Below are 23,629 nucleotides of genomic sequence, written 5' to 3'. Positions count from 1 at the left end.
GAGCACTTTTACTAACAATTAAATTGATTCATTTGATTTTAGTCTATTGGAAAAAAAATCATTTAACAGAGAAAATTAGTCTGCTCCTGATGAAAGCAAATATGTGCCCCAGGGATCCTTTGCTCCATGGTAAGAGAGTAGAGGTTGCTTGTACAAAGGGTTCCTACCTCGTGACTGGCGGGATTGCTTTTGTCTTTTCGCCTTAAAAAGAGACTCCCAGACATTTGACAGATACTTTAAAAGGCACTTATGCATGTTTGCATCTCAACCAACGTATGTATTCTCAGAATGAGCCTATTTATCATGGATGTGCTTGATTCTACCACTAAACTTAACCTTTTAAAATTCATTCTAAAGGGAATCAGAATCCTGTAAATGGGCAGCTGAAAAGAACCATTTGTAATTGGCACCTTGGATCAGAGAATCTTTGTGTAAATGTGCACCGCCATTTTGTCATTTTAAAAATACATGTATGGCCTATGAATTTTGGCATTTGTCACTCTCCGCCTCCCTTATTTTATAGAGGGCAAGTTTTCTTTCTGCAAATGATCTACTACCTCTGTTACCAGGAGTTTGAAATTATAATGATAAATCCTAGGTAATGGGATCTTTGCATCATCTCGTGTTTCCATCAACAGTTACCCTTTTGAACACAGACAGGGTCAGACGAACACGAAGACATAAATATGACAAAGAAAATGTTTATGTCTGTGAGATAGTGAGCTCAGGCTGGAATAAAACAGTGAGTGCTTGTAGTTGGTGTCTTTTCTTAGAAAAATAAAAATCCTTAATTCTACCCTATTCCACCACACCCCTGCACATGTAAGGAAAAGAAAATATATATTAGTGGGAAAATATTTATAAGTGGTACATGCTTTCCAGTGTAGTATATTATTGATAGATAACTAATTTTTTTAATAAATCTATTTATTGATTTATTTATTTTTGGCTGCCTTCGGTCTTCGTTGCTGCACTTGGGCTTTCTTTAGTTGCGGTGAGCGGGGTCTACTCTTCGTTGTGGTGCACGGGCCTCATTGCAGTGGCTTCTCTAGTTGTGGAGCATGGGCTCTAGGTGCGCGGGCTTCAGTAGTTGTGGCTTGCAGGCTCAGTAGCTGTGACTTGCGGGCTCTAGAGCTCAGGCTCAGTAGTTGCGGCACACGGGCTCAGTAGTTGTGTCTCATGGGCTCTAGAGCGCAGGCTCAGTAGTCGTGGCACACGGGCTTAGTTGCTCCGCAGCATGTGGGATCTTCCCAAACCAGGGCTCGAACCCATGTCCTCTGCATTGGCAGGCGGATTCTTAACCACAGAGCCACCAGGAAAGCCCCTAGATAACTAATTTTTAAGGTGGTAGAATATGAGTAAGATAACCTACACATCCAGCAACCTGGATGTCTAATTCAATGACTGTCAGATTTTAGCATCCTGTACTATCCTGAATTTCATCATTTATGTCTTTTAAGCCAAAAGAAACTACTTTTTCCCTTCCTAACTATGTATACATAAAATTTCTGCTGAGCAGATTAATTGTGGCTTATACAAGCTAATTTCACAAAGTCTTTTAAGTGATTTGTAATTCTCCTACCATTAAAATAACATTCCCGGACTTCCCTGGTGGCGCAGTGGTTAAGAATCCACCTGCCAATGCAGGGGACACAGGTTAAAGCCCTGGTCCGGGAGGATCCCACATGCGACGGAGCAACTAAGCCCATGCGCCACAACTACTGAGCCCTCAAGCCACAACTACTGAAGCCCGCACACCTGGAGCCCGTGCTCCGCAACAAGAGAAGCCACCACAATGAGAAGTCCACGCACTGCAACAAAGAGTAGCCCCTGCTTGCTGCAACTAGAGAAAGCCCGCACACAGCAACAAAGACCCACTGCAGCCAAAAATTAATTAATTAATTAAAAAAATAAAATAAAACAACATTCCCCTATTTCCCTGTGCACATTATATTATTTATCCTGAGAATATTTTTCTGTTGGTTCAGTGAGAACTGTCTACTAAATAAAGATAAAAGTTTACCACTTTTTGTAAAAACACACCACGCTTTGGAATTCTAATTTTCATTTTCTCTGAGATGTTATATATAATAATCAACATAATGGGGATAAAATACCTACTTTTAAAGTCTTGTGGAGAAGAATATTTGGGCAGATATACGCAAAGCATATGTAAGGCAGAAACGGCCTGATGCATAGCAAGTGCTCAACTAATGCAAGCTATAATCTTTATTATGATTATTCACTTAAGTTTGCAGTGTTAAAATGGAATGACTCATGTTCTAAATATAAAGCCATAAGAAGACAAATCTTTGATAACAAAGAAAACGTAAAAAGCCGCAGACAAAGTTAGAGTTCTTGATGTTCCATGTAAGTGTCTCTGACTCATTTCCCCTTTGTCTTGAAGATGTTTCACGAAGACTCCGCTGGCGGGTGGCAGCTGGTAGCTGTAGACGTCAACAAACCCCAGGGACGTGCCCCAGCTTGCCTCCAGGTGCGGTATGATGCCATTTCTAAAAGTCACCCCCAAAGGTCTTTGATTTGATTTTATACGAGGAAATCTACAGCTCTCCAAGCTCTAGATCCACCCAAATTTGTGGGCAATATTACACTCCATCCTGTATTCGCAGGACCTGGCATCCTTTTTAGATACACACTAGGGATCTGGTAAATTTCTGGTAAATGAACGCACACAGCTAAAAGCAGGCCAGCGGTAATGAATTGATGAAGAATTTTGTTGTCTCATTAAACCTTGTAAAGGTATTCTTCTGCAAAGGCCTGAATTGTTTGGGGCGGGGGGCAGTCAACATCACAATTCACTTACCTGAGTACCTCACCATGTACGCAGGAAGGAAATGTCTTGAATATGTAGTCTGTTGTTCTGCGTCTGCAAGCTCTCCGAGCAGCATGGTATAATAAAGGCACTTCCTTAACAAAGTGCACCTGCAGCAGACACAAGGCGACGGGATTGCAGGGGAGCCCAAAGTCCTGGCAAGTGACCGGAGGATGGGCCATGAGGTCTCTGGCCTGTGAACCTTCTGGACTTACCTTCTGCTCTGAGCTCCCCAGAAAGCCTAATAAAATCCTTTTCTTCAGTGGACCACAGAGGCCTCTTCTCTTTCATGTGCCCCCTCCCTGCCCACCAATAGCAGTAACTCATTCAAAACAACATCACCTTAACAATAGCAGCATCCCTGCCGTTCCTGGGCTTTTTATATTTCCACTTCCCTCCTCAAGGGTGAAAACTCAAGCTGTCCCATGTTGGGAGCAGAAAACTGATTCTTCCTCCTGGAGAATTTTATTTTCTTCCCCCTCTTCCTGTTTTCAGTTGTAAATCCTCTTCCTACAAGGGGACTGCTTCTTATAGTTTTTCACATCCCCCCCCTATAATTTGGGGAAGGGTTTATCACCTGCTTCAGGATGAGAACACATCTTCTGTCTTTCTTTTGTATCTTTCTCCAGGTGGGGACTGGTGCATTTTAAGGATTGGTACATAAGTAGCAAAATACTGTCCTCTGAACCTCTTGTGTGGGCTACATCTATATGGCTGTTTAATCATATAGTTATTTGTTTGTATCCATTAAAAGGATAGAGCAGGGGCTTCCCTGGTGGCGCAGTGGTTGAGAGTCCGCCTGCCGATGCAGGGGACACGGGTTCGTGCCCCGGTCCGGGAAGATCCCACATGCCGCGGAGCGGCTGGGCCCGTGAGCCATGGCCGCTGAGCCTGCGCGTCCGGAGCCTGTGCTCCACAACAGTGAGAGGCCTACGTACCGCAAAAAAAAAAAAAAAAAAAAAGAATAGAGCAGAAAAAGAGGAAGAGTTTACAATGAATACTGATAATGTTAAGTACTATTCTCTGCTTCTCTTTCTGTCATATATTGGATGGTGACAATGCTGCTAATAATTCAACTTCTGTAGCTACCTCTACTACTGCTATTACTGTCATAGCAATAACAATGACAACCATTGTAGTAGCAGCAGCTTCTTGCCTAAAAAGTACTTTTACTTACATTATTCATTAATCCACCAACTGATATTTACTGACACAAAGATGGTCCTGAGCAAGAGAAGCCCAGCCCCTCCCCTCGTGGAGCTTACAGCGTACTTCAGGCAGTGAGGAGAAAACCCAGCTTTGAACTAGCAATCACAGGAGTGATGGGCGTTTGTAAGGAGTAATGCAGGATGCTATGGGAGTATGTAATTTGGAGTCCGCTCTCCTTGTCTGAGAGTCAGGGGAGGTCCTCGTGAGGTAATAGTACTTTAACCGAGACTGAAAGCATGAGGCAGGGAGTGAGGAAGGGTGAGACTCAGTACAGCCCTGTGCTGCGGAAAGATTGACATCCTCTATGGGCCTTTGTAGAGGTGAAGTGGAGACCCAGAGGGCCGCCTGAGTCTCCTGACCTCACACAAACGGAGAAGCCAGGACTTTTACCTGGTCTTCTGGTTCCTGGTACCATGCTCTATCTAGCTGAAAAAATATGCCAAGGAAACATTCATTTGTAATAGAAATCAAGGATCAGGCCTGTTAGGAGTACCAAATCAGGGTCTTCCTATGCCCCAAATGCATTGCTTAAAATTTTAGTAAATGCTTGTTAATAGATGCCTCAAGGTTGCAGTCTGGAATTAGGAAGCAAGCCTCTATATCAAAAAGATTTGAGGGGCTTCCCTGATGGTGCAGTGGTTAAGAACCCACCTGCCAATGCAGGGGACATGGGTTCGAGCCCTAGTCCAGGAAGATCCCACATGCCACGGAGTGGCTAACTAAGCCCGTGTGCCACGACTACTGAGCCTGCACTCTAGAGCCCGCGAGCCATAACTACTGAAGCCTGTGCGCCACAACTACAGAAGCCCGTGTGCCTAGAGCCCGTGCTCCGCCGCAAGAGAAGCCACTGCAGTGAGAAGCCTGCGCACTGCAAAGAGTAGCCCCTGCTCGCTGCAACTAGAGAAAGCCCGCGCACAGCAACAAAGACCCAACACAGCCAAAAATAATAAATAAATGAAAGAAATAAACTTATTTAAAAAAAAAAGATTTGAGATGGCAAGAGCTAGATGGCAATGAAGGTGTGATGGAGGGGCAGCACGGAGCAGGGACATAGGGAAATAAAGGTCAGCAGAGGGGGGTGGATGTTAGGCTAGCCCTGTGTGGATGTGGCATCTGGGAGACGTGAGTATTAGGCATGTATGGTGGGTGTGGCAGCATGCTTGGTAAGTTGTATGGTTGATGGTACATGTGGTTTGAGACAATGGGAGAAGGAATGCAGACAATTCAGGATGAGGCTCCATGCAGCTCAGCATCCCATCTTTGGTCCTGATGCTTTCCAGAAAGAGCTGATCTGTAAGAGTATGGATGAAAAGTGGGATGGCCAAGGGGTCGCCTCTTTGTATTGGGCATGACGTGAGCTGTGACTAAAAAGAGAGAGTACATTTCCACGTCTGGGTGAAAAATGAATTAATTATTACCTTATTAAAGAGAAAAAAAGTAAAGAAAAAGTACTGAAGATACAATGGTCGTGAAATACTCACTTGGCTCTTACTAATGATTAATGCTGTCTAAAACTAGTTAACAGGAAAATTTTCTTCTGAACCATACCTCACTCACTGCCTTGGATTATAATATCTCACTCAAAGACAAACTATAGCATATATTACTCCTTTTTATTTTTATTCTTTCTGTTTGTTTTCTTTTTTATTGAAATATAGTTGATTTACAATGTTGTGTTAGTTTCTGGTGTACAGCAAGGTGATTCAGTTTTATATATATATATAAACATATATATACATATATATTCTTTTTCACATTCTTTTGCATTATAGGTTATTACAAGACATTGAATATAGTTCCCTGTGCTATACAGTAGCTGTATATCTATTTAATATGTAGTAGTATGTACCTGTTAATCCCAAATTCCTAATTTATCCCTCACCTGCGCCCCCTTTGGTAACCATAAGTTTGTTTTCTGTGTCGGTGAGTCTTTTCTGTTATGTCGGTAAGTTCATTTGTATCATTTTTTTAGATTCCACATATAAGTGATATCATATGATATTTGTCTCTCTCTGTCTGACTTACTTCACTTGGTATGATAATCTCTAGGTCCATCCACGTTGCTGCAAATGGCATTATTTCATTCTTTTTTATGGTTGAGTAATATTCCATTGTATATATGTACAATATATTGTATATATGTGCTACATCTTGTATTGTATATATGTACCACATCTTCTTTATCCATTCCACTGTTGATGGACACTTAGGTTGCTTTCATGTCTTGGTTGTTGTAAATAGTGCTGCAATGAACATTGGGGTGCATGTATCTTTTTGAATTAGAGTTTTCTCTGGATATATGCCCAGGAGTAGGATTGCTGGATTATATGGTAGCTCTATTTTTAGTTTTTTAAGGAAACTTCGTAGTGTTCTCCATAGTAGTTGCACTAGTTTACATTCTCACCAACATTGTAGGAGGGTTCCCTTTTCTCCACACCCTCTCCAGCATTTATTATTTGTAGCTATTTTGATGATGGCCATACTGACTGGTGTTAAGTGGTACCTCATTGTAGTTTTCATTTGCATTTCTCTAGTAATTAGAGCTATTGAGCATCTTTTCATGTGCTTGTTGGCCATCTGTGTGTCTTCTTTGGAGAAATGTCTATTTAGGTCTTTCTGCCCATTTTTGGATTGGGGTGTTTGGTTTTTTGATATTGAGCTGCATGAGCTGTTTATATATTTTGGAAATTAAGCCCTTGTTGGTCACTCTTTTTATTTTTAAAACGAGCAAAATGTGAGTGTGTTCTTCTAAAATGACTTTTAAACTGTAGAAATAAAATAAAAAGTAAGAGTTTGCTTTAACTTCTTCCAACTGTCCTCCCTCATTCCACTTCCCAGAGGTAACCTAGCGGTCAGCGTTAGAAGCCAGTCTCCTAAGACCCTTTACCCCTGAATTTAAACATTATATCTCTTCTATAAAGCAGCATTTCTGCCTCCCAGAGGCCCTGTCATTTTCACATAGTGTTTCCTCTTTCTAGAACACTCTTCTCTCCCACTCAGAGTTCAGAATTCAGCTCAGATGTCACTTTCTTAAGGAAGCCTTCTTCGTCCTGAAAGAAACAGATCAGGTAGCCCAGTTATATGTGCCCATATCCTCCTATGCTTTTCTTTTGTGTTTATCATAATTTTAATTTAAAAAATTTTAATGGTATAATTTGTTATTTAATGTCTGCTTTTCCAACCAGAGGAAACTCCATGACAATAAGAATCATAACGGTCATGGTCAGCATGTGAAATAAATACATCTGTGTTTAGAAATGTAATCTTAGGAATAACAGTTGAAAAGAATCAAAACCAATTCCTACCTACTAAAAAAGTAGAATTTATAGGAATGAAGCATTTGAACAGCTGTAATTAAATTGAGTTAGTGATTTGGCCATTTGTTGGAAAAGATTGGAAGAATGAGGTAGAAGCAGTATCTGAGATGGTCAACGAGTGACCTAATACCATTTGGGTATTAGGAATTATTGATTTTGTCTTGAAAGTGGAACTTTGTTTCCAAATTTGACCCCAAGTTTAAAAAGCAGAAATTTCATATGAAAACCCATATATCCTACTGCTTTTGTAAAATAGAAAGATCTGGCAACACAGGACCCTCACTCCCATGTGGTGTAATTGGCTGGAGCTGGGCAGTGGCCGCCGCATTGGGCACTGTCTCTCCAGTTTCCGGGAGTCTCCCAATGGTCCATATTGTTGTCCCGACAGCACTGGGAATGTGTGTTTTATTTATCCACAGAGTCGTACAGTCACTTTTCTCAGAGTAGCAAAGTATTTCTCTTTGCCCATCACTCTATGGACAGAAAATAAATAAATAATAAATTCATAAGTGCACACATATATAAATACACACGTAAATGCATGCATGAAGGAAAACATTGTTTGCAAAAAGAAAGGAAAAATGAACATGATTGTAGAAGTGAGGGTGGTCCCTGTGTGTTTAGTACATGACTCCGGGTCTGCTTTTCTCATTCATTTTACCTGCTGGGTGTCAGGAGGCCTTTGTTTGGGTGACCCATGAAATAAGGTACAGACGTGTGACTTTAGTTTACAAAGATGGCATAAGGGTAAGTAGTGCGTGAATTTCCATTATTCCCAAAAAGTCTTCCCGTAAGTTTTATGTCTTCATAATTTCAAACTGTTGAAATCTTAACTCAGCATAAATGGAGACTGGCTCAAATTCTCTTATAAGTGAAGGACATTTAAAAATCATCTCTGTCCTTGTTTCAGGTGAAATTGCTTCACATTGGCTAACTTTCTTCACTGGTGTCGTGTCTTGTATTTTTACTTTCTTTTCTGCTTTCTGTATCCTTGTCTAGTTTATTGGTACGCGTCTATCTGTCTTCCCCACCAGCTATAAGTAATGAGGTAATTTAATGAAACATGATTGACTGATGTGGCTTAACTTTCCCCACTACTGTTAAACTAAATACATGATGTGACTGGTGCTTCTGTGATTCTGGGTGTTTGATGTATAACACTTTATTTTTTTCCGCTCTCTCTCTCTGTATGTGTGTATCTATCTACCTATCTATTTAAAAGACATGTGTACATCTATATATGTGTATACACATTTTTTTACATTGTATGAATAGCTCTATCAGGATTTTATATATTCCAGTAAGCAGTGATTAGGCTCTAAGCAATAGGAACAATTTTTTTTATTGTTTTTTATTTAAAAAAATATTTTTCCCCACATCCCTACACACACTTTACCTTATTTCAAATGTTGCAATATTTGTGGTATTTCTACCTCTTCTTTACATATGTTGATTATGGAGGTATCAATTGAATTAGGGACCTTAGAGATCTTCTCACGTTTTTACAGAATAATAGGCTCTATAGAGCCATTTATCTAGGAAAAAATAGGCACCTTTGGTCTGCAGTTTGAAACCCTACAAATTCCATTCTGTGTTCTGAGACAAATTATAAATATAATTATAGCTATAATTATAATCATAATGGGAGTCATATGCAGGCATACAGGAAAGGATTCAATCTGGGGCCCTTAGGGTGGTCTTTTCTGTTTTTATAATGAGTGAGAATACATATGCGTGCACACTGAACTTCACAACCACGAGTTTGGAGCAGGTGGACAAGAAGAGCCGTCTTACTGACCTCGTAGGTTCTGTGTGGTGAGCTCTCTGATGCCACTTGTTGAAATTTTTAGTTAATTCACTTAATGTTAACAGAGTTAATTTTGCTAGGACATTTTTCAGGTTTATTAATGAACTTCATACCACGTTTAATAAGGAAATTAGTCATGATCTAAATCTATGCAATTCCTAACAAATTCATTCCTAAGTTAAGGACAAGTAAGCGAATGTCCTGTTGCCCCTGAAACATGCCCCCCTCCACTTCCCAGTCATCTTGCCTGGAACGTCTTTCTGTATCTGTCTATCCTCACTTCCCTGTGCTCTGCTGAGTTGCTCGTTGTCTGGGGTCCCTCCCCTTCCTGCCTTCAGTCCTGGCTATGGGAACATCACTTCCTGGCTGGAAGTGATGGAGAACGTGAATAAGCCAAACACCGCACCTGGTTTCCTTTTCTTTTTGTGCTACAACTGCCTCCAGCACAGACTGCTGGACTGTGCTGACATGACTCCCCTACCTCTCATGCCTGCCTCTGCAGCTGCAGACGTCCTTGCTTCATTCTGCGAGGTAATTCCCGGGACAGCATCTTTCCTGAGGGAGAATAAGCCACCCAATTGTAGCCTCTTAGAGAACAGGCTTTGGAGACAGCCGTATTTCAGCTATGCTACTTATACTATGACCTTGGGCATATTTCTATAAATTAGGGATAGTATATCCTTCCTTGGCTCGTGAGAATTAAGTGAGTATGTCCTAGTCAGGAATTATTTGGTTGCGAGGATCAGACCATATGCTCACAGGGAGTGTTTATTGCGAGTATAATCAGAGCTGCCGGGGGACTGCGCTTTCTTTGCCCTTCTCTACCGTCTGTTTGGGCCACAGGATTTCTCATCTTTGTTTCTGTCTGTGCATTTGCCTCTGTTTTCTCACCATGCAAACTAGCTTCCTTCTTTTTCTTACGTTTTACCCAAATATGGCAGATTGTGACTGAGTTTGGTGACCTCCCATTTAAGGGTTCTAAAGAGATTCATCAGAAGACATCCAGAGGCGAGTGTAGAGCTGGGAGAAGTTTCACCAAAATGGGACATTGGCCAGAGGCAGGAGGTCATGGGAAGTGAATGGAAGCAGTAGGTCCACTTAAGCCAAGCACTGGGCTTTCCTCCAGCACGAACTCAAGGTAATTTTCCTTCTTAATCCCCTCTGAAAACCCTGCTCCCATTTCTGTCTATAGGAGCCACCTACTCAGCACTCTTCTTCATGAGCTCCATGGGGTGAGTGAGAAGGGACACGTAACTTTGTCCCATGGAGCAGGGGGACTTGACCTCGGGGTTATAACTCAGGGATCGCTTTCCCCAGGAAACTGTCAAGTCATACAGGACTTGAGAAGTCTGTTAAAGGCTAAATAGGTTATTATGGTCTGACCTGAAGTTCAAATCACCTGTAAAATAATTTCTTTGGAGAAATGCCACATAGTTTCCATGAACTACTTACAAATGAATAATTTGTAAATTGGAGCCATTTGACAATATAATGTTCAATCATTTCCTCACATTAAAAACATTAAGAAATAATGTACTGATAGAAACACAGTTAGGAAGAATACCTCGGTATCCACTCTTAGAAATAATGATAGCTACATTTACGGACCACTCGCTATGTGTCCGGCACACAGCATCTTAGAAGTTGAGGGTTCTGATCACCAATTCCAATGGAGTGGGGGAGGGGAGAGTTTTCTCACACCACCAAGCAATTTTCTGACACCAGCTGAGTACCCTGAATTCAGCCCAAAGGTTCAGGGCTCAGTCCTACAAGACTACCCCTGCCACCTCCTTTTCAGATGTCACCTGGGCTTCTGACCAACCAGCTCTAGTTGGAGGTTCCAATGACCTCCTCAGGTTTGAATAATTTGCTAGAGCTACTCACAGAACTCAGAAAAATATTTTACTTACTAGATTACCAGCTTATTATAAAACAATGCAATGAGGGACAGCCAGGTAGAACAGATGGCACAGGACAAGGTATGGGGAAGGGGCATGGAGCTTCCATGCTCTCTGAGAGACAGTCTGCCAACACCTCAGCATGTTCACCAACCTGGAAGCTCTCTGAGCCCCGTCCTTTTGGGGTTTTATGGAGGCTTCATTGCATGGACAGGGTTGATTAAATCATTGCCAGTGGTGATTGCTTCAATCTCCAGTCCCTCTCCTCTCCCAGGACTTTTGGTCCCAACCCTCTAATCCTTTGGTTGTTGGCTCCTTTAGTGACCAGCCCTTATCCTTAGGTGCTTTCCAAAGTCACCTCATTAACATGAGAAAAGACACCTTTATCCCCCTCGTCAAGGGAAATATCAAGGGTTTTAAAAGATCTGTGTCAGGGACCAGGACAAAGACCAAATATGTATGTCTTGTTATAAAGCAAAATATCACAGAGGTGTTAAATTACTTAATGATCATAACATCATAAATGTAGGTACTGTTATGATCTCTGTTTAACAAATGAGAAGTTTGAGGCACAGAGAGCCTAAGTAACCTGATGATGGTCACATAGCTAGTTACTGAGTGGGAATTTCCTCGCAGGCAGTCGACCTCTTGTTTTTAACCACTTCATCTTCATCACTGTATCTTATCCTACTACAGAAATATTTCACAGTTTGTCCATTTATTCACTTCCTCATTCTGTTGATGGCCATTGAGGTTGTTTTTTATTGTTTTGCTCTTGCAGACATTCTAAGATCCTTCTTGCCCTCGCATTCTTGTGCACATGTGTAAGAATTATCTGAGTATATATAGTTAGGAGAACAATTGCTCGGTTCAAGGATGTGAACTTAGGCTTTATGAGATGTTGCCTGATGGCTCCCCAGATGAAAGTGCCACTTTTTACTCTTACCAGCAAGAGTAAGAGTTCTCATTCTTTCACATCCTCGTCCACACTTGATGTTATTAGACTTTTACACCTGATGGCATGACATGATATATCATGATGTTAAATTTTAATCTCCCTGATTAAAGCCTATGGTTGTTGAGCATTTTTTCATATATACATAGACCACTTATATTTTCTATAGATTGCTTATTCCTGTTTGTTGCCCATTTACCTGTTGATTTTTCCAAATGATTTTCAGAAATTCTGTGAGATTCTAAAGGGCATATCACTTCTACCTAACATTAAAATATTAGAAAAGTAAATCCAAAATATTAATACTTGACCTACGTATGCACATTTTACACTCTACCATCTTCAGGCAATAACGTAATCCTTTTATGTGGTGTTACCAAAACCATTTAGAAATTTTCTTTAATTTTTGAGTTTCAGCAAAGGGAAAAGTTACAATCAACTCTTTTAGCATCAACCGGTTAGTTATCTGTTTAAACTCGTTTTAGCGTAAGCAACAGCAGCGCTGAAGAGGTCACCCTAGTGCACGATAAACAGAGCACGGCTAAATTGGAACCTCATTCCTGGGCTGCTGCTGTGATGAGCTGTTTTTCTCCTGCCTCTCAGGTAGGAGATTTCATCTCTTGACAGTTTGACAGATGTTGCTGCACGGCTTTGAGCCATCTTCCAACACACACCCAGTGATCTATTATCTTGAAGAAAGTCAGTGACAAGAAAATGAAAGTATGCCTGAGACCCGGCCTCCTTAAGCTCAATTTCTCTCTGGTAACATCCCATCGTGTGCCTCCTTCTATAAAGAACAGAAATAATAGGCTTTTACCATGAGTAGGTCAAATTGTGGCAGAATTACTACTATAGTGTTTTAATGCTTTTTGAGAAAATTTCCATTGAAGGCGAAGATGGGAGGAGGGGTAGATTGTGTGAAATGTGTATTTCGAGTGACAAGGTGACATTCTAGGCACTTCTTAAATGTCTGTCTTCTTAATAAACCTTCCCACAAACTGGCAGATAATTTCAAGAATTGATTGAGCCCCGGGGAACATAGGTTCCATGTACAAGCAAACCTCTTCCATCCTTAAAGACCCATGTGTGGCCCAGCTAAGACAGTATGGCCCAGGAGAACCTCGGACAATTGGCTAAATCTCCCAGAGACTCAGTTTCCTGACCTGAGAAATGGGGAAAGAAACATCTCTCAGGGGTTGGTAAGAATTAGAAGTGAGGCACATAAACTACCTAGTGCTCTGTGTGGGATGCAGCAGGTCACCCAGTGCGCAGAGGTGACTGTCGTTACTGTTAGCATATGGTCCTCTCCTAGCGCTGTTCACTCTGAGTGTCCTACTCACTTCCAGAAAGTCAGCTGTCATGCACACTCATGGTCCAGTGGTGTCACAGCCTTCCCTTCTCACTCTGCTTTCTGAATCTTTGCAGCGCATTTCTAACACGTTCCCAGGTGTTCTCATGGAAACGTCACCCCTCCCCCACCCATCCCCACATAGACATCAGGCTTTTCCTGCACCTCCAGAAACCTGAACACCAACCTATAATGCACCCCTCTTGGTCCTCCCCAAATCTGATCTGTCTTCAATTCTGTCATTAATTCAGTCTTTTGAATCTCTCTGAATCATCCGCTCCACCCCATGCTAAGATCCCTGCCCTCAAAATCAGATCAAAGCTTCCACAGTGCAGGGATCACTGACTCCTTGATTGTATTTGGTCAGTTTCTCTCTGCTTCCAGCTGCTTCCACTATAGCTTTCACGTGATCAGCGCTTAGCAAATATTTGGGGGGTTGTATGGGAATGTGCACATGTGTGTGCTTTCATGTACAGAGCTACACAACCTCCCACATAGCAGACACACATTCTTACTCTCCCCTTAAGCGGATGCCAACGATCCCTTCCCAAAACACGCTAGTCTGAGAACGTCTCAGCTGATCGGCTGGGCTCACTTTTGATCTGAAGTCAGCCAGCACCATCAGCTAGCTCACCAGCCCTCATCTCTGCTTCCAGACACGGCTGACTATTGGGGTAGAGGGGATGACGGGGCCGGGGGCCACCATGAAACAGACCAACCTGTAGTGTTAACGAGGTGGCTCAGGGCTCCAAGAGCTGCAACAGGAAGTCACAACTCACGAGTATTTTCCAAGTCTCTGCGTATATCGCTTTTGCGATCGTCTCACTGACTGAAACAAATCACATGGCTAAGTTCAGAATGAGAGTGGGATGGGAGAGCACTGCCAGGGCTGTGGATGCAGAGGTGGGTTCAATTTCAGGCAATTTCAGGCTCTGCCGCATAGGCTAAAGGGAATCCAAACATCACTGGCTTAGTATTACCATCAGTCCTTAGCCGCATTTCTCTTCCACCAGGCATGTTTTTCTTCTTGTTAAAACCTAGTTCACATAGTAGAGTCAGGATTTTTGAAAAATATTAACAGCAGTCATAGATATTTGTGTGCAATTTATGATTTAACATCTAGGCTTACTCTGACAGAGTGATATACTCACGGCACCAAGAGACGAAAGTGTCTTCCAATCCCCTCTTCCTTCTTCCTACAATTTGACTTCTGCGTGTATGTGGGATTCTCTTCCCCAACTTACTGTCCAGGAAAGAAGCAAACCAGTCAGGGCATGACAGTGGGCGTGGTTTTCACTGGTACCATAGATGGTGAGTACTTTTGTGGGGAGTCACTTGTGGATTTCCTTCTGCCCTATGGTTCTCCAAGGACATGCAGCAGGCAGAAAGAAAAAGCAGAGTTTTTAAGGATATCTAATGGTTCTGTTTTCAGTATTGCTATAAAGATATTTCCTGTTTCACAGAAATTCTTTATATCAGACAGAAGTATTTTGTGTATTGATAGTAGGAGTAACAAATATCCGATGTCTTCTAAATAAGGGAACGGAAATGGGAGATTTATTTTAGGTTTTGTGCCCTTGGTCTTTTACATTATGTTCTTGTTCCTATGCTCATGGCTCATATGCAAGACGGTTTCTGAGAATTTCATCTTGTAATTGCATTGTTCTCCAAATATGTTTATTTTGAAATCTAATTAAAACAACTTTCTGAATGCTCAACATCATTAATCATTAGAGAAATGCAAATCAAAACTACAATGAGATATCATCTCACACCAGTCAGAATGGCCATCATCAAAAAATCTAGAAACAATAAATGCTGGAGAGGGTGTGGAGAAAAGGGAACACTCTTGCACTGCTGGTGGGAATGTGAATTGGTATAGCCACTATGGAGAACAGTATGGAGGTTCCTTAAAAAACTACAAATAGAACTACTATATGACCCAGCAATCCCACTACTGGGCATATACCCTGAGAAAACCATAATTCAAAAAGAGTCATGTACCAAAATGTTCATTGCAGCTCTATTTACAATAGCCCAGAGATGGAAACAACCTAACTGTCCATCATCGGATGAATAGATAAAGAAGATGTGGCACATATATACAATGGAATATTACTCAGCCATGAAAAGAAACTAAATTGAGCTATTTGTAATGAGATGGATGGACCTAGAGTCTGTCATACAGACTGAAGTAAGTCAGAAAGAGAAAGACAAATACCGTATGCTAACACATATATATGGAATTTAAGAAAAAAAAATGTCATGAAGAACCTAGGGGTAAGACAGGAATAAAGACACAGACCTACTAGAGAAGGGACTTGAGGATATGGGGAGGGGGAAGGGTAAGCTGTGACAAAGCGAGAGAGTGGCATGGACATATATACACTACCAAACGTAAGGTAGATAGCTAGTGGGAAGCAGCCGCATAGCACAGGGAGATCAGCTCGGTGCTTTGTGACCCTAGAGGGGTGGCATAGGGAGGGTGGGAGGGAGGGAGATGCAAGAGGGAAGAGATATGGGAACATATGTATATGTATAACTGATTCACTTTGTTATAAAGCGGAAACTAACACACCACTGTAAAGCAATTATACTCCAATAAAGATGTAAAAAAAAAAAAAAGCACAACTTTCTGTACATGGCTGATACAGTGTTCAGTGCATGAAATTTGTTTACCACGGGAGGGTATTTTATTCACTCAAGCAGCGATTTAAAGAAAGATTTGAGTTCTGAGCTGTACTGTTTATTATCCAAATTTATCCTTATTGTGGCCTCTTAAGCCACAATTTTGATTTGTTAGATGTTTCCATGCAGAGTCCTCAGAATCTATAAGGCACTATTTTATAGGAAAAATTACTGAACAAATTAATAGGAAGAACTCCTGTGAAGTACATAAGCATTCATACCACTAAAAATGAGACACCTTAAGACCTTTTTGAAAATCTATAAATTTTCCTGGTCCCTCTCAAGATCACTTGTGTCTTCCACTTGATTTCTCCTCTTATACATTCGTACCTTCCCCATAAACAACTGACTGTGTCTCTACCTTTAAATACCTTTTCAAATACAGCAATAATAATAAGAGTTTTGGAGTGTAAGATGCCTGCTATGGCATCTATACTATTTAGACTCTATCCTGTTTAGACTCTGTACTAAATAGTCTCATTTATATTCATGTTCCAGCCTAGAGAGGTAGATGTTATTACACCCATTTCCCATATAAGAAAACTAAGTCACAGAGAAGTTAAATCGGGTACAGAGTCAAGATTTGAACCCAGCTCAGGCTGCCCTCAAAATTGACATTCTTTTACACCACGGCGATCTTAGACCCTTCGGTGAGGAACAGGTCATCTTCAGCTTTCAAATATAGGGTTCCCAAACTTACACCATCTGTTAAATCACAGAGTCAGCTGCATTTTGACTGCCTGATAGGAGGCAGGAGAGCATTTGCTTTGGACTGAAAACAAATGAGACTACTTTCTAAGTCTGTGAACTTGGAAGTCGATTCATCCTTCCCTGCTTCTCCATAGATGAGGGGATAACAAATGCACCTTTTTCACACGGTTGTTGAGGATTAAATGAAATTTTTACACCAGCATGTGATATGCTTGGAATGAGGCTTGGCACAAACCCAGCCCTCATATATGAGCTCTTATTTTGATAATACATTTTGTCGACGTCGATTTGAATTGAGGGAGGATCCCTATCCAGGTTTGGCATAGACTTCTGTCTTTGAGAGCATTCCTTTCACAGTAGAACTCAGAACGAATATGAAGAAAGGCGACCTTTCGTGTTCTTTTTTTTTTTTTTCGGTGGAACCCTTTGATCGGGTAGAATTTTGCAGCACTGGGCAGATATCTGCGGTCCTGTTTCATAGGAGATGATTTGAGCGGGTGTATGTCAAAATCACCAACAGTGCTTGCTTTAGTTTCCTATTGCTACTGTGACAGATTTCCACAAACTCAGTGATTTCAAACAACACAAATTCATTATTTATGGTTCTACAGGTCAGAAGTCCAAAATGGGTTTTGCTGGGCTAAGATCAATGTATTAGTAAGGCTGTGTTACTTCTGAAGATTTTAGGGAAGAAACTGTTGCTTTGCCTTTTCCAGATTCTAGAGGCCACCCGCATTCCTAGACTTTATGAAAGAGTTTGTGCTGGTATCTTCATAATCCTCTCCAAATGGTTGAAAAACCAACACATACTTTTGTCTCATGAAGCCAAACTGGTTTGATTTTTTTATTATTATTATTATTTTTACATCTTTATTGGAGTATAATTGCTTTACAATGGTGTGTTAGTTTCTGTTTTATAACAAAGTGAATCAGTTATAAATATACATATGTTACCATATCTCTTCCCTCTTGCGTCTCCCTCCCTCCCACCCTCCCTATGCCACCCCTCTAGGGTCACAAAGCACCGAGCTGATCTCCCTGTGCTACGCGGCTGCTTCCCACTAGCTACCTACTTTACGTTTGGTAGTGTATTTATGTCCATGCCTCTCTCTCCCTTTGTCACAGCTTACCCTTCCCCCTCCCCATATCCTCAAGTCCCTTCTCTAGTAGGTCTGTGTCTTTATTCCTGTCTTACCCCTAGGTTCTTCATGACATTTTTTTCCCTTAAATTCCATATATATGTGTTAGCATACGGTATTTGTCTCTCTCTTTCTGACTTCAGTCTGTATGACAGACTCTAGGTCTATCCACCTCAATACAAATAGCTCAATTTCGTTTCTTTTCATGGCTGAGTAATATTCCATTGTATATATGTGCCACATCTTATTCATTCATCCAATGATGGACACTTAGGTTGTTTCCATCTCTGGGCTATTGTAAATAGAGCTGCAATGAACATTTTGGTACATGACTCTTTTTGAATTATGGTTTTCTCAGGGTATATGCCCAGTAGTGGGATTGCTGGGTCATATGGTAGTTCTATTTGTAGTTTTTTAAGGAACCTCCATACTATTCTCCACAGTGGCTGTATCAATTTACATTCCCACCAGCAGTGCAAGAGGGTTCCCTTTTCTCCACACCCTCTCCAGCATTTATTGTTTCTAGATTTTTTGATGATGGCCATTCTGACTGGTGTGAGATGATATCTCATTGTAGTTTTGATTTGCATTTCTCTAATGATTAATGATGTTGAGCATTCTCTCATGTGTTTTTGGCAGTCTGTATATTTTCTTTGGAGAAATGTCTATTTAGATCTTCTGCCCATTTTTGGATTGGGTTGTTTGTTTTTTTCTTACTAAGCCTGCATGATTTGCTTATAAATTTTGGAGATTAATCCTTTGTCATTTGCTTCATTTGCAAATATTTTCTCCCATTCTGAGGGTTGTCTTTTTGTCTTCTTTATGGTTTCCTTTGCTGTGCAAAAGCTTTTAAGTTTCATTAGGTCAAATTTGTTTATTTTTGTTTTTATTTCCATTTCTCTAGGAGGTGGGTCAAAAAGGATCTTGCTGTGATTTATGTCATAGAGTGTTCTGCCTATGTTTTCCTCTAAAAGTTTGATAGTTTCTGGCCTTACATTTAGGTCTTTAATCCATTTTGAGCTTATTTTTGTGTATGGTGTTAGGGAGTGATCTAATCTCATACTTTTACATGTACCTGTCCAGTTTTCCCAGCACTACTTATTGAAGAGGTTGTCCTTTCTCCACTGTACATTCCTGCCTCCTTTATCAAAGATAAGGTGACCATATGTGCGTGGGTTTATCTCTGGGCTTTCTATCCTGTTCCACTGATCTTCTGTTTTTGTGCCAGTACCATACTGTCTTGATTACTGTAGCTTTGTAGTATAGTCTGAAGTCAGGGAGCCTGATTCCTCCAGCTCCGTTTTTCTTTCTCAAGATTGCTTTGGCTATTCGGGGTCTTTAGTGTTTCCATACAAATTGTGAAATTTTTTGTTCTAGTTCTTTGAAAAATGCCATTGGTAGTTTGATAGGGATTGCATTGAATCTATAGATTGCTTTGGGTAGTAGAGTCATTTTCACAATGTTGATTCTTCCAATCCAAGAACATGGTATATCTCTCCATCTATTTGTATCATCTTTAATTTCTTTCATCAGTTTCTTATAATTTTCTGCATACAGGTCTTTTGTCTCCTAGGTAGGTTTATTCCTAGATATTTTACTCTTTTTGTTGCAGTGGTAAATGGGAGTGTTTTCTTGATTTCACTTTCAGATTTTTCATCAGTATATAGGAATGCCACAGATTTCTGTGCATTAATTTTGTATCCTGCTACTTTACCAAATTCATTAATTAGCTCTAATAGTTTTCTGGTAGCATCTTTAGGATTCTCTATGTATAGTATCATGTCATCTGCAAGCAGTGACAGCTTTACTTCTTCTTTTCCGATTTGGATTCCTTTTATTTCCTTTTCTTCTCTGATTGCTGTGGCTAAAACTTCCAAAACTATGTTGAATAAGAGTGGTGAGAGTGGGCAACCTTGTCTTGTTTCTGATCTTAGTGGAAATGCTTTCAGTTTTTCACCATTGAGGATGATGTTGGCTGTGGGTTTGTCATATATGGCCTTTATTATGTTGAGGAAAGTTCCCTCTATGCCTCCTTTCTGCAGGGTTTTTATCATAAGTGGGTGTTGAATTTTGTCGAAAGCTTTGTCTGCATCTATTGAGATGATCATATGGCTTTTCTCCTTCAATTTGTTAATATGGCTTATCACATTGATTGATTTGCGTATATTGAAGAATCCTTGCATTCCTGTAATAAATCCCACTTGATCATGGTGTATGATCCTTTTAATGTGCTTTTGGATTCTGTTTGCTAGTATTTTGTTGAGGATTTTTGTATCTATGTTCATCAGTGATATTGGCCTGTAGTTTTCTTTCTTTGTGACATCCTTATTTGGTTTTGGTATCAAGGTGATGGTGGCCTCTTAGAATGAGTTTGGGAGCGTTCCTCACTCTGCTGTATTTTGGAAGAGTTTGAGAAGGATAGGTGTTAGCTCTTCTGTAAATGTTTGATAGAATTCGCCTGTGAAGCCATCTGGTCCTGGGCTTTTGTTTGTTGGAAGATTTTTAATCACAGTTTCAATTTCAGTGCTTGTGATTGGTCTGTTCATATTTTCTGTTTCTTCCTGATTCAGTCTTGGCAGGTTGTGCATTTCTAAGAATTTGTCCATTTCTTCCAGGTTGTCCATTTTATTGGCATAGAGCTGCTTGTAGTAATCTCTCATGATCTTTTGTATTTCTGCAGTGTCAGTTGTTACTTCTCCTTTTTCATTTCTAATTCTATTGATTTGAGTCTTCTCCCTTTTTTTCCTGATGAGTCTGGCTAGTGGTTTATCAATATTGTTTATCTTCTCAAAGAACCAGCTTTTAGTTTTATTGATCTTTGCTATCATTTCCTTCATTTCTTTTTATTTCTGATCTGATTTTTATGATTTCTTTTCTTCTGCTAACTTTGGTGTTTTCTCGTTCTTCTTTCTCTAATTGCTTTAGGTGCAAGGTTAGGTTGTTTATTTGAGATGTTTCCTGTTTCTTAAGGTAGGATTGTATTGCTGTAAACTTCCCTCTTAGAACTGCTTTTGCTGCATCCCATAGATTTTGGGTCGTCGTGTCTCCATTGTCATTTGTTTCTAGGTATTTGTTGATTTCCTCTTTGATTTCTTTAGTGATCACTTCATTATTAAGTAGTGTATTGTTTAGCCTCCATGTGTTTGTATTTTTTACAGATCTTTTCTGGTAATTGGTATCTAGTCTCATAGTGTTGTGGTCGGAAAAGATACTTGAAACAATTTCAATTTTCTTAAATTTACCAAGGCTTGACTTGTGACCCAAGATATGATCTATCCTGGAGAATGTTCCATGAACACTTGAGAAGAAAGTGTATTCAGTTGTTTTTGGATGAAATGTCCTATAAATATCAATTAAGTCCATCTTGTTTAATGTATCATTTAGAGCTTGTGTTTCCTTATTTACTTTCATTTTGGATGATCTGTCCATTGTTGAAAGTGGGGTGTTAAAGTCCCCTACTATGAATGTGTTACTGTCGATTTCCCCTTTTATGGCTGTTAGTATTTGCCTTATGTATTGAGGTGCTCCTATGTTGGGTGCATAAATATTTACAATTGTTATATCTTCTTCTTGGAGTGATCCCTTGATCATTATGTAGTGTCCTTCTTTGTCTCTTCTAATATTCTTTAAAGTCTATTTTGTCTGATATGAGAATTGCTACCTCAGGTTTCTTTTGGTTTCCATTTACATGAAATATCTTTTTCCATCCCCTTACTTTCAGTCTGTATGTGTCTGTAGGTCTGAAGTGGGTATCTTGTAGACAGCAAATATATGGGTCTTGTTTTTGTATCCATTTAGCCAAACTGTGTCTTTTGGTGGGAGTATTTAGTCCATTTACATTTAAGGTAATTATCGATATGTATGTTCTTATTCCCATTTTCTTAATTGTTTTGGGTTCGTTATTGTAGGTCTTTTCCTTCTTTTGTTTTCTTGCCTAGAGAAGTTCCTTTAGCAGTTGTTGTAGAGTTGGTTTGGTGGTGCTGAACTCTCTCAGCTTTTGCTTGTCTGTAAAGGTTTTAATTTCTCCATCAAATCTGAATGAGATCCTTGCTGGGTAGAGTAATCTTGGTTGCAGGTTTTTCTCCTTCATCACTTGAAATATGTTCTGCCAGTCCCTTCTGGCTTGCAGAGTTTCTGCTGAAAGATCAGCTGTTAACCTTATGGGGATTCCCTTGTGTGTTATTCGTTGTTTTTCCCTTGCTGCTTTTAATATGTTTTCTTAGTATTTAATTTTTGACAGTTTGATTAATATGTGTCTTGGCGTATTTCTCCTTGGATTTATCCTGTATGGGACTCTCTGTGCTTCCTGGACTTGATTAACTATTTCCTGTCCCATATTAGGGAAGTTTTCAACTATAATCTCTTCAAATATTTTCTCAGTCCTTTTCTTTTTCTCATCTTCTTCTGGAACCCCTATAATTCAAATGTTGGTGCATTTAATGTTGTCCCAGAGGTCTCTGAGACTGTGCTCAGTTCTTTTCATTCTTTTTTCTTTATTCTGCTCTGCAGTAGTTATTTCCACTATTTTATCTTCCAGGTCACTTATCCGTTCTTCTGCCTCAGTTATTCTGCTACTGATCCCATCTAGAGTATTTTTCATTTCATTTATTTTGTTGTTCACCATTGCTTGTTTCATCGTTAGTTCTTCTAGGTCCTTGTTAAATGTTTCTTGCATTTTCTCTATTCTATTTCCAAAATTTTGGATCATCTTTACTATCATTATTCTGAATTCTTTTTTAGGTAGAGTGCCTATTTCCTTTTCATTTGTTAAGTCTGGTGGGTTTTTATCTTGCTCCTTCATCTGCTGTGTGTTTTTCTGTCTTCCCATTTTGTTTAGCTTACTGTGTTTGGGGTCTCCTTTTTGCAGGGTGCAGGCTCGTAGTTTCTGTTGTTTTTGGTGTCTGTCCCCAGTGGCTAAGGTTGGTTCAGTGGGTTGTGTAGGCTTCCTGGTGGAGGGGAGTAGTTCCTGTGTTCTGGTGGATGAAGCTGGATGTTGTCTCTCTGGTGGGCAGGTCCACGTCTGGTGGTGTGTTTTGGGGTGTCTGTGGACTTATTATGATTTTAGGCAGCCTCTCTGCTAATGGGTGGGGTTGTGTTCCTGTTTTGCTAGTTGTTTGGCATAGGGTGTCCAGCACTGTAGCTTGCTGGTGTTGAGATGGAAACCTCTGGGAGATTTTCGGTGTTTGATATTATGTGGAGCTGGGTGGTCTCTTGTGGACCAGTGTCCTGAAGTTGGCTCTCCCAGCTCAGAGGCACAGCACTGACTCCTGGCTGCAACGCCAAGAGCCTTTCATCCACACGGCTCAGAATAAAAGGGAGAAAAATTAGAAAGAAAGAATTAGTAGAAGTAGAAAGAAAGAAAGAAAGAAGGGAGGGAGGGAGGAAGGAAGGAGGGAGGGAAGGAAGGAAAAAAAGAAAGAAAGAAGATAAAGTAAAATAAAATAAAGTAAGATAAAATATAATAAAATTATTAAAATAAAAAATATTAAGAAAAAAAATAAAACAAAAAAACGGACAGATAGAACCCTAGGACAAATGGTGGAAGCAAAGCTATACAGACAAAATCTCACACAGAAGCATACACATACACACTCACAAAAAGAGGAAAAGGGGAAAAAAATCATAAATCTTGCTCTCAAAGTCCACTTCCTCAATTTGGGATAATTCGTTGTCTATTCAGGTATTCCACAGATGCAGGTACATCAAGTTGATTGTGGAGCTTTA

General features: G+C 40.3%; 1 protein-coding gene across 2 annotated transcripts in view; it reads left to right on the top strand.

The window, feature by feature from the left end:
- Positions 1-23,629, top strand: part of NALCN (sodium leak channel, non-selective) — a 280,091-nt gene that overhangs the window by 79,606 nt on the left and 176,856 nt on the right. Inside the window, exon 9 of one of the 2 annotated variants that reach the window (XM_059995483.1) lies at positions 2,408-2,494. The exons of the other annotated variant lie outside the window; for it this stretch is intronic. Within the exon in view, the coding sequence (XP_059851466.1) occupies positions 2,408-2,494 (87 nt within the window). The remainder of the gene's footprint in view (positions 1-2,407; positions 2,495-23,629) is intronic. 2 annotated transcript variants of the gene reach the window in all.

The sequence above is a fragment of the Delphinus delphis genome, chromosome 18, assembly GCF_949987515.2.
Source record: "Delphinus delphis chromosome 18, mDelDel1.2, whole genome shotgun sequence".
NCBI lineage: Eukaryota > Metazoa > Chordata > Mammalia > Artiodactyla > Delphinidae > Delphinus > Delphinus delphis.
This window is presented reverse-complemented; position numbering and strand designations above follow the sequence as displayed.